This window comes from Limulus polyphemus, unplaced genomic scaffold (assembly GCF_000517525.1).
Source record: "Limulus polyphemus unplaced genomic scaffold, Limulus_polyphemus-2.1.2 Scaffold8325, whole genome shotgun sequence".
Lineage (NCBI taxonomy): Eukaryota > Metazoa > Arthropoda > Merostomata > Xiphosura > Limulidae > Limulus > Limulus polyphemus.
In genome coordinates, this window is record NW_013673935.1 from 8,853 (window position 1) to 20,659 (window position 11,807).

At 38.4% G+C, this 11,807-nt stretch overlaps 1 protein-coding gene across 1 annotated transcript in view; it reads left to right on the top strand.

The window, feature by feature from the left end:
• The window catches only part of LOC111083141, a gene marked incomplete at its 3' end in the record, with an annotated part of 20,124 nt that overhangs the window by 2,457 nt on the left and 5,860 nt on the right, over positions 1-11,807 (top strand). The window contains exon 2 of the mRNA XM_022379423.1: positions 9,569-10,247. Coding sequence (XP_022235131.1) covers positions 9,569-10,247 — 679 coding nt within the window. The remainder of the gene's footprint in view (positions 1-9,568; positions 10,248-11,807) is intronic.

An 11,807-nucleotide genomic window follows, 5' to 3' on the forward strand; every position in this document is an offset into this window, starting at 1 on the left:
GTATGAGAAATGGAAATATAGGGGTATCGAGTATGAGAAATGGGAATATAGGGGTATCGAGAAATGGAGAGACGTAACATTTCAATGATATTACCTCTGCACCCCAAACGATCCAACCTTTTTGACAGCACTTGCAAATCAGTAGACAAGCGGACAAATAGTCGTGACTGGATGGACAGGTGTGAACTCGTACGTGATCATTGCTTTCTAGGAGACTATCCCCATTGCTCCCGGCTCGGTCGTGTCACTTTAACAACAGCTGCTCACGAGGTCAGTCGACCTCTCCGTATGAGAGCCAAGGTTACAAGTGGGTAGCTTCGCTTTGATCTCTCCGAATAGGTTTTAAGTTTCTAATTCCTCGTGGAATATGTAAAGGGATGATTAAGAAAGAAAGAATTATTTTTATGAACGTAGAGGCTTTTCTTACGTTTTTCTCTTTCCCGCCACTGATCCATACAATACCCCCCCCTACTCGTGAAATCAGCATTAGGCTTCTTACCTGTTATTTGATGTATATGGTGATGATGTCAAAACAAAATAGGTGAGAATAATTGCCTTCATAGACTCATTAAGCTGGTATTATTGTATAGCAACAAATGGCGTAACGGACTTCGTGATTTGCCTTGGAGATTTATCTAAACCGCAACATAAAATGTACACTAAGAAAAATAAAACCGTGACAGATCAACCAACGGTATTATATCGACGTTATTCACGAAAACTACTGTGTACTATAAACCTAAATGTCACGAGGACTGATTAAAAATTATTTATTTTATAAAACAGCAGAATTCAGCTTTCTGTTCGTATGTATTATTCCGCACAGTTGCAGCACCATAGATATGGGTGATTTGGTTAATTTCAACTGTCTACATACTGTAGCATAAAATAGTCCGCACGTTATTTGCCCTTTTTTGTTTACTACAGCGTATCTGGTGGACAGTGGGACAAACGGATACAGATCGCTTGTCACCATATATATCTCTGAAGTTCCGGCCTCGGTTACTTACACTGTACCCACGAGCTCTGTTACGCCAGCCACCTGAACTATGATGAACATCGATAAATACATAAGAAAGACACTCGACGACACGTATCAGAAATTAAATGGGGACAACAAGAAAATCGGCCTTCAGAAAGATTATCCAGCCCCACGTTTGTCGAGCATGTGGCTGTCACCCAACTGTAATGTGGTACAGCTACACTCGATTTGGAAACCAACCAAATGAAGACGAACTGTCTTTTACGGTCCTGATCACGTTCCTTCTGGTGTACTGTAACAAAAAGTAAATGAGTCAAAAAAAAAAAAATAGAAACTTGATCCTTTAGAAGATTTTTACTGTTATTAAGTACTGGGTCATTCCTTCATTAGGTATCGATACATAACATAAAGCAGTTGTACGACTGTTAAGGCTAAGCGGTAGTACCAGTTGGCATCAGAAATGTGAAAGATAATTGTGTACGTGCACTTTTAACTTTTCTCTCAAGTAATCAACAGCAGGATTTTTTTAATATATCTTATTATTTATTTCAGTTCCTTTCGAAATTTTATAAATGCAGATTAGAACTTGTGACGTCATTTTGAATATTGTTTCTCTTTCTACACGGGCCTAGTAGTTAGTTTGCCGAACTGTAAATCCGAAGGTTCATGGTTCGATTTCTGTTGTCACAAAGTTACACTGCACACTTGGGGGCCTTGGGTGGGTTATAAGTGTGATGGTCAAATTCCACTATTTGAATAGAGTAGCCCAAGAGTTGGTGGTGGGTTTAGTTGACAAGCACTATTCCTGCTAATTTATCAGTTCTAAATTAAAAAGACTTGTGCAGACGGTATTAGTATAGTTTTGCGCGAATGTCTGAAAGAAACCAAAACTCTTGTATGGGTGGAACTCGTGCCGTCACTTTGAAGAATGTGTTTCTTTCTAGTTCTTCTTAGCAGGTTGGTATCGAATGATATTCTTTTACGTATAGCCAGATCTTTTGGTGATATCAACCCGCTTTAAAAGTCGTGGCCGCTCTTTGTGATGACACTATACAGGTTAAACCTAACTAATCTTGATAACATTATGCAGGTTAAACCTAACTAAACTTGATGACACTATATATGCTAAGTCTGACCACTTCTTGATGATACTATATAGACTAATCCTGATTACCCTTCTTGATGACACTATATAGGCTAATCCTGATTACTCTTATTGATGACAATATAGGCTAAGCCTGACCACTACTTCTTGATAACACTATATAGACTGAGCCTGATTACTCTTCTTGATGACACTATATAGGCTAATCCTGATTACTCTTATTGATGACAATATAGGCTAAGCCTGACCACCACTTCTTGATAACACTATATAGACAGAGCGTTCTTCTTGATAACACTATACAGACTAAACCTGGACACCTTTCGTAATAACACTATATAGGCTAAGCCTGACCACTCTTCCTGATGACACTATATAGGCTAAACCTAACTGTTCTTATCAATGACAGGGCTTGAAATGGCCATGTGATTAGGGAGCTCGACTCGCAATCTGAGGGTCACGAATTCGAATCCCTGTCCCACCAAACATGCTCGCCCTTTCAGCCGTGGAGGCATTATAATGTTGCGGTCAAAGCACTATTCGCTGGTAAAAGAGTAGCCCAAGAGGGTGGGTGGTGATGACTAGCTGCCTTCCCTCTAGTTTTTCATTGCTAAATTAGGGAGGCTAGCGAAGATAGCCCTCGTGTAGCTTTGCGCGAAATTCAGAACAAACCAAAGTTATCAATGACATTATATACGCTAAGCCTGACCACTCTACTTGAGAACTGTTTACTTAAGTTCAAGAATAAACCCACGTTGTACAAGATTCTCAGATCAGAGACGTACATGAGCTTGGCTAGTGTCATAAACAACAGTCAATTTGTATTTATGACAAAGCTTCTAATGCTATCTGCCGCCATTTCTAGTTTTTACCTACTGGCCAGAGGGATGGCAGCCAGTCAACAGCACCCTACCGCCAAGTATTCACGCTAAGGGATTGATTGTCATTCTTATAACGCACCTACAGTTAAAGAGCGTGCAATATTTTGTGGTATCGCACAGATTCGATCCCGGTTCGCCAGATCTGAAATCCATATCTCTACCACAGGGCAACACCACGCTCTAGTAATAGTTAAGTTGTAGCGCCTGTTTATATATAAAGATTGATTTTTCTACCAAGTTTACAGCATTAAGCCGAAAATGAGCGCTTGAGTTTTCACTGCTGGAAATAGAGCAGTTGGTTTAAAATAAGTTGCTTGTCATCTATACCCCGAAAGCTGGTTTGTAGCGCAAACTTGTGACAGATAGATAGAGAGATAGGCTGGCAGGATCAAGTGTAAGTGTGGGATGATCAGGATCAAGTGTAAGCGTGGGATGATCGGGATCACGTTTAAGCGTGGGATGATCAGGATCAAGTGTAAGTGTGGGATGATCGGGATCAAGTATAAGTGTGGGATGATCAGCATCAAGTGTAAGCGTGGGATGATCGGAATCAAGTGTAAGCGTGAGATGATCGGGATCAAGTATAAGCGTGGGATGATCGGGATCAAGTATAAGCGTGGGATGATCGGGATCAAGTTTAAGCGTGGGATGATCGGGATCAAGTATAAGCGTGGGATGATCGGGATCAAGTTTAAGCGTGGGATGATCGGGATCACGTTTAAGCGTGGGATGATCAGGATCAAGTTTAAGCGTGGGATGATCGGGATCAAGTGTAAGCGTGGGATGATCGGGATCAAGTATAAGCGTGGGATGATCAGTATCAAGTTTAAGCGTGGGATGATCAGTATCAAGTTTAAGCGTGGGATGATCAGCATCAAGTTTAAGCGTGGGATGATCAGCATCAAGTTTAAGCGTGGGATGATCAGGATCAAGTTTAAGCGTGGGATGATCGGGATCAAGTGTAAGCGTGGGATGATCGGGATCAAGTGTAAGCGTGGGATGATCGGGATCAAGTATAAGTATGGGATGATCAGTATCAAGTTTAAGCGTGGGATGATCAGGATCAAGTTTAAGCGTGGGATGATCAGGATCAAGTTTAAGCGTGGGATTATCAGGATCAAGTGTAAGAGTGGGATGATCGGAATCAAGTGTAAGTGTGGGATGATTTCCTATAGATGAAATATTATAGTATATTATGTTGGAGTAAAATATCTATGGTAATGACACCCAAGAGGTGTTGGGGTGTTCCGTTTATCAGATACTAGATATAGTCTACTGTTTCTTCCCGTTGTTACACCCAATTTCCAGCCTCAAAAATATAAACTCTTAAACTATTAACATAAACAGTACAGTAAGTAGGCAAAAGGCGTGGCATGGCTTGTTGGTTAGGGCACTCGACTCGCTCTCTGCGGATCGTGGGATTAAAACCTGGTGCCAAACATACTCGACCTTTCAGCCATGGGGACTTTATTAAGTGACGATTATTCCCATTACTCGTTTGTAAAAAGTATCCCAAGAGCTGTTGGTGAGTGCTGCCAACCAGTTACCTTCCCTCTGGCCGGCAGTTCAAAATTATGGACGGCGACAGAGAACCGTAGTAGCTCTGCTATAAACAAAGAAATAAGTGGGCTAAAAACCGACATTACCAACGGAAAATTAAAAGAATGTTACCAATCATAAGACCCTAAGAAAAATGGATATATACCAATTGCACAGCCTTCTGGTGGCTCAGCGGTAAGCTTGAAGTCTTATAACGCTAAAATTATTGGCTCGATATCAGCTGTGGGCACAATGCAGATAGCCCATTGGGCAGCTTTGTGCTTAATAATATGTGAAAGCCAGTCGTAAAACAGTTGTAAAAAGTATAAACTAGGAGGGAAATAAGTACAGAAAGAGCATGTGGTATACACTTTATTTATTATTATTATTTTTGTCCATCGCGAGTTGAAATTATTTATTATTGATTGCAATGTACAAACTTATGAATCATAGTCTGTCTGTCTTCTGTGGGTAGTGAAATCAACATTCCTCCCACAGGGAGAAGCTGTAAAATCGACACTGGTAGAACGCGTTAATTTCACAAAGATCACCATGGCTACTGCAAAAACGGGATAGTTTTCATCAGAAGAAAAAAAAAAAACACTTCAAATACGTTTCAATATTGATTATGTTGCTTGACCGATAAAGCAACATCATTGTGAAGGAGTCATCATATATGTATTTATATATATATATTTTAGGCTGTCCTTTTAGTTCACTATCTTGCTAATAGATGGCAATACATTCGGTGACAAACTAATGAGCATGGAAGGCTCTGGGCATGCGCTGTGTTTTGGAAAGCATGTGGTCTCAGTACAGTGCCAATCGTTTCTCTAAATGCCTACTAGTGTACGTTATAAGGTGTTATTATGAAGTTTTGGCACAATGCCAACCGTTGTGCATACCAGAGGTTAAACAGCTGAGCAGACAGCTGGAGTGATGCCTGGATTTCTTAGTAAAGCACGGTTAGCAGCAACATGAGTAATTCAGTGGGGTCAAACATCTCCGTGTCTTCAAGGTAGGTATATACAAGTAAGGTACCGAACATTTTTGCTTAATGATTGTTTTTCTAGAGGAACTAAAAATCTGTTTAAAATTATTTTGTTACAAGTTTGCGCACGTAGATTTCACTGGGTAACTATCGTTACTAATCTGTGTTATTGGTTTGTTTATGTGCCCATACTGTAAATACAAATGTTTATGGATTGTGGCCCGCGGCGGCAAAAACGGCTCCACACTTTGGACTCTTGGGTGCGCTACAAGAGTGAAGGTCAAATCCCTACTATTCGGTCAGACAAGTGTAACCCAAAAGTAGGCTGTGAATGCCTTTGACTAGCTTCCTTCGCTCAATTACCAGTTCAAAATTAGTAATGCTGTTATATAGTTGTTAAGCTAAATTCGTGACTGGTGATTACTATGTAGTAGAAGCCAACAGTGGTTACAAATAACAAATACAGTTTTTCACTAGTGCCTTATGACTGGTGGTTGCTGTGTAGCAGAAACCAACAGTGGTTACAAATAACAAAAAACGTTCTTGCAGCGTAAACACCACGTATTCCATCATCCACCCACTGCCGTTTTCATCTGGTACATTTCATCTCCATGACAACCCGCAGACACCAAGTAAGCAATGGATTGTCGGAAAGGTGCCTTGAGAGGCAGTCATGGGCAGTCAGATGCTTTCTTACTGAGGTAATTTGTCGCAAATGAGGTCTGTAAAAATAAGTCTAGACAGAAGATGTAGAAATTGGGGAGAGGATGAAGCATAAAATTCTGTCAGCATCTGTTTAACGAGTATGGTGGACAGTCACCTTTTATCACAGCCACAGATGATTTCCACACCAAAGATGCCATCATAGCCACAGAGGGTTTCCAAACTTAAGATACCATCATAGCCACAGATGGTTTCCACACCAAAGATGCCATCATAGCCACAGATGGTTTCCAAACTTAAGATGCCATCATAGCTACAGAGGGTTTCCAAACTTAAGATACCATCATGGCCACAGATGGTTTCCAAACTTAAAATGCCATCATGGCCACAGATGGTTTCTAAACTTAAGATGCCATCATAGCCACAGATGGTTTCCAAACTTAAGATATCATCATGGCCACAGATGGTTTCCAAACTTAAGATGCCATCATAGCCACAGATGGTTCCTACAGCAAAGATAGCGAGAGAGCTGGTTGGATGTTCACTAGCTCATGGTGTAACAAGATCCTACATACAGCTGGTGGAACATTCATGATTCCTACAATCAGCACAAGGATAGAGCTGGAAACCATAAAGCAAGCTCACCACTGGACTGCTGAAAGCAATGAACCACAAACAAACATGATATTTATAAATGATTCACAGGCTGTACTATGTAAAATTCAGAGTGCTTGGTCACCAGATAGATGGCAGAAAGCAAAGGAAGTACATGGTAAGAACATCATCCGAATGTATTTGTCAGGCCATGCAAGAGTAAAGCTAAACAATGATGCTGATTAACTCCCAAAGATAAGTCCCACATCAGGGGTCAGCACTTGTCGACGCAACTGTGGGATTATCATCTAGTGCTCAGCTCAACAAAAGCTACGTGTATATTGTGACCAAATGTAACTTTTGTTTTACAGAATTACAGAATTTTAAACAATAAAAAAAATTGTTAAGTTTTCATCTTTTATGAAAAATGTGAAATGCATTTGTTTACGAGACGAGAGGAAAATATCGGCAATATTGTATACATTACAATTTAGGCAACATAACAAAGAGATCCATGAGATTGTTGACCCAGGTTCTGCAACGTGCTTAACCACCATTGTTAGTTAAAACAACATCCATTTTACGTATGAACACCACCATACTTCTCGATCTTAATCTTTAGTAGTTCACGAAAATCATCTTGCTCATTAGAAAAATGTAAACGATCAGTACATATGTGAGATGGTCTGTCGGCATTTCCAACAACTGCTATAGTTACTCTTATAAGCAGTTGCGTTTTCAGCATGACTCCGTACTTCAGCACTGTACTTTTAGTCTCGTTCCGTGAGAGAAGTGGGTGAGCGTGGAGTCGGAGGGAGGCAAGAGATAGTTAAATATGATAGAAAAACACCATTTTAACCAGTAATATTTTGAAAGGGTGTGTATCATTTATGCTTCACAAGCAATAGTTTATTTTCAAGTTTAACCAAGTATTGGTGTGTTACCAAAGCACTGGGTTCAAGGCTAAAATCTGGTTCGATTTACGGCAGAGGACAAAGCGTAGATAGCCCATTGCGTAGCTTTCCGCTAACAACGACAACAATCAACGCATTGAGAGCAAAATCCAACGGTAATTTTAATTATTACCTGTTAGTGTGATAATATACAAACCTTTCGAAATAGTTGGTATTTAGTATCTCCTTTCCCTGAGAAACATCCACATTGTGATGCTAACCTTCTGTGTTGTCTACTAGTAACTCAAGAGCCATGTGTTCCTGAAATATGTCTAAGAAACATCCACACTGTGATGCTAATCCTTTGTGTAGTCTACTAGTATCTTCTCTCTCCGTGTTTCTCAAATCTTTCTGAGAAACATCCACACTGTGATGCTAACCTTCTGTGTTGTCTACTAGTAACTCAAGAGCCATGTGTTCCTGAAATCTGTCTGAGAAATATCCTCACTATGATGCTAACCTTCCGTGTTGTCTACTAGTAACTCAAGAGTCCTGTGTTCCTGAAATCTGTTTGAGAAACATCCACACTGTGACGCTAATCTTTTGCGCAGTCTACTAGCAACTCCTTTACCTGTATTTCTGAAGTCTGTCTGAGAAAAATCCACACTGTGATGACCATCTTCCATTCTGTGAAGTTTTAGTAACTGAACACCATGCAAGTGTCTTAAGTTAAACAAGAAACAGAACGTAGTTCTTTATATGTTTTTACATCGAACGTTTTTACCAGATTGTTGGAAGTGCTATCCTTAAATGAACTTCTTTATTGAACAATAATTTGTGGAATGTATATAAAAGGCGTCATTAGACTTCGTTAATTTTTTTTTTCCACAGGGAGTAACATTGAACGTTTCCACGTTAATCCATTCAACATGAGTTTAACGAAAAATGCGTTAAATTACAAAAAAATAAATGTGACGCCCAATTTGTCATTCGATTTACCATTTGTCACTTGAGTTATACCGGTTTCGGGGAATTACTGTACCATTTGTCACTTGAATTATACCGGTTTCGAGGAATTACTGTACCATTTGTCACTAGAGTTATACTGGTTTCGGAGAATTACTATCCTGAATAATTCACAAGAACAGATAAGCAGCGCTAATACTATATATTCTTCAAGTTCCTATATTAAATAGACATCTTAAAACACTATGAATATAATATACACTCCACCGCTATATGAAGCCTAGTCATATTCTTTTGATTTACTGTTGTTTAGGGTTACAGATGAGGGATAGAATTCCCCATACTGGTATAACTGAATTACAAATGGTAAATCAGATCATATATTGGGCTTCACGCTTATTTTTTAGTATATTAAACTGTTTGTTTGCTGAATTATTCACAAGAATAAGTTAGTAGCATCAGTGCTACATGTTATTGAATTTTCTTTATAAACATAGGATTACTTTGTGAGTAAAAGGCGTCAAAAAATAACGTACATAAAACTGCTTTAACATCGAAAGCTTCTTCGTTAATCATTTTCTACTGGGATTAATGAAAACGGTTTTACCAGTACACAAGTATTTTATCACCAACATCAAGCATTGACAATTTTATATAATTTTAAATTATTTTCAAAATCTGTGTTTTCGAAGTTAGGCCTAATGGTATTGCAATCTTCGATTAAGGTAAATTCATTTCCAGGGGTACGGAAGGTGTCGAGTTCGAGATGTGGTGCGTAATAAAAGTGACAGTCAATCCCGCTATATAATTAACAGAAAATATAAATATAGGTATACTATTTTTTTCTTTGTGTGACATTATTCATCCATTTATTTGCTGATACTACAATGAATAAATATGGATTACAACTTCGTAGTAACAAAAAGTACTAAACATGATTTTGTCCTATTATAGGAGTAGTGACGGAAGGAAGAACAAGGACAAAGACAAGACGACACTACATACAAACCCTGAATTTTCAAACGAATCTAGGAAATCGACGCGGCTCTCACAAGTCGTCCAAGACGCTCGTCACGTGCTTCCACAGGATCAAGAGAGGAAAGACTGTAGAATTTGTATGACTGGACATAAGAATCACTATTGCTCCCCAGAATGTAAAGAGGCGAAGGATTCGGATATTTTGGAACTTAAAGATCAACAATTACTCTTCGGTGAAAATAGGAAGGGTTCTTTAACAGAAACTAAAGGTACGTGTGTACAAGGTTTGGAGAATGTACCTCTGCATAAGGATAAGCATCCATGGAAATTCCAGAACAACATTCCTTTTGACGAAATCAGCAGTAAAGACCTCAAGGACCAAGAATGTCGAGAACTAAGTCCCAGATGCGGGGACAGCGATTCTGACCAGAATCTAAGTGTAGGTTCGACTGTTCACTTGAAACAACACATTAACGAGCTTGACAGAGACTTCACTGGCTTCGTAAACAGCAGAGAAATCGGTGATAGATACTGGTTTGAGAAATGTGATGATGTTTATGAAAGAGTTCCTTTTGCGGAGGATTTACCTGTTTCACAAGAACCAGCTGGAGAGGTTGACCTCGAAATGGCGAGAGAGAAAAGGGATTCTTTAAAGGTTAAAATTTCGCTGTTTTGTTTTTGAATATATAGCTTAGAGTTAGCACTGTTACAGATTGTCAAATTTTGGTTGCTATTAAGTTAAACAGCTCTAGAAAAATAGACACGAAACTAATTGTTTCTAGTAAACTGAAACATGGTTACTGGTTATTTTTAGTAAACATGAAACATGGTCAGCTGTTTCTAGTAAACATGAAACATGGGTACTTTTATCAAACATGTCAGTTATTGTTTCTAGTAAACTGAAACATGGTTACTGGTTATTTCTAGTAAACATGAATCATGGTCAGCTGTTTCTAGTAAACATGAAACATGGTCACTGGTTACTTTTATCAAACATGAAACATGGTCATCTGTTGTTGCGAGAAACTAGAAACATGGTTACTGTATGTTTCTAATAAACATTAAACATTCACACTTCCAAACTTCTCTTAAACTTCTTGATAAGTCATTAAATACTAATGTAAAACTAACAAGAACAGTTATGTATTTTCATTATTATTGAAATAAAACGAGGATGAAAATAATTAATAATTTATTTTATATACATAATATGTTTCTTAAAATGCACTGTTTTAGAACAGTGCCTAAAAAAGAGGTTTGGACAATTATATATATATATATATATTAAATTTAAATACGATCATTTACCATCTGGTGGCCAACTTCCATTTTCCTAAAACAGTTGTTTTCATTATTTTGTGAAGTGTAAGACATGGAAAACCAGGACTGACCTAACGACATTTAACCTGTTAGAAAGAACATGAATAAGTACAGTATAATAATAGAATTGTCATTGCAAATTAGGCCTAAGACTATAGTTGGCATGCATTTGACTAGTCGAAAAAGTTTGATTTTTTAATATTTTTAACACGTTAATCCCTATTCGACATGAAAGCTGTTAAATAATATTTACATAAATACGTAAGTTTGAAGTAGATTTTGTTGTTCTACCCATACATATTCGATATTTTTGTGTGTGTGTGAAATTAACCTGCATGAGACGAGAGGGCTTCTAAAAGCAAGATAGATAAGATGAGTAGACTGGTTTTAGGCATAGTGGACTGATTTTCACGTGCGCGTGGCTAAAGGAACAGCTAGCTAATCACGGCATGCACGTATATAGCAAGACTCGAGTGTTGGCGACAGACTTTCTTATAGATCTTCAGCACAATTAAGAGTTTGAGGACCGTGGAGTAAAAATGAATTAAATTGAAAAACAAAAACCATTGTATGTGACTTACCCTTTGAATGTTGTCATAGAAACGGTTGGATATTCCAGTTGCCTTTTGATTGGCTACTCGGGGTTAATGTTCTATAGTCGTATGGCAAAGAGCATTTCCAAGAAAAGGCTCAAAGTAATTTATTTTGATATTGGTAGCTTACTATTATTTTGACGTTATTAGCTGTTTCAGTACGGGCTCGATCCGACGGACTGACCTCGTAACCATTTTGTGCTTGTTATAGTTTTCATGCTATAACTTTTAAATTAGCAAGCGTATCTTCAGGAAATTTTACAGATTATCAGTAAACATTACAAGGCTTTCGTATGCAAAAT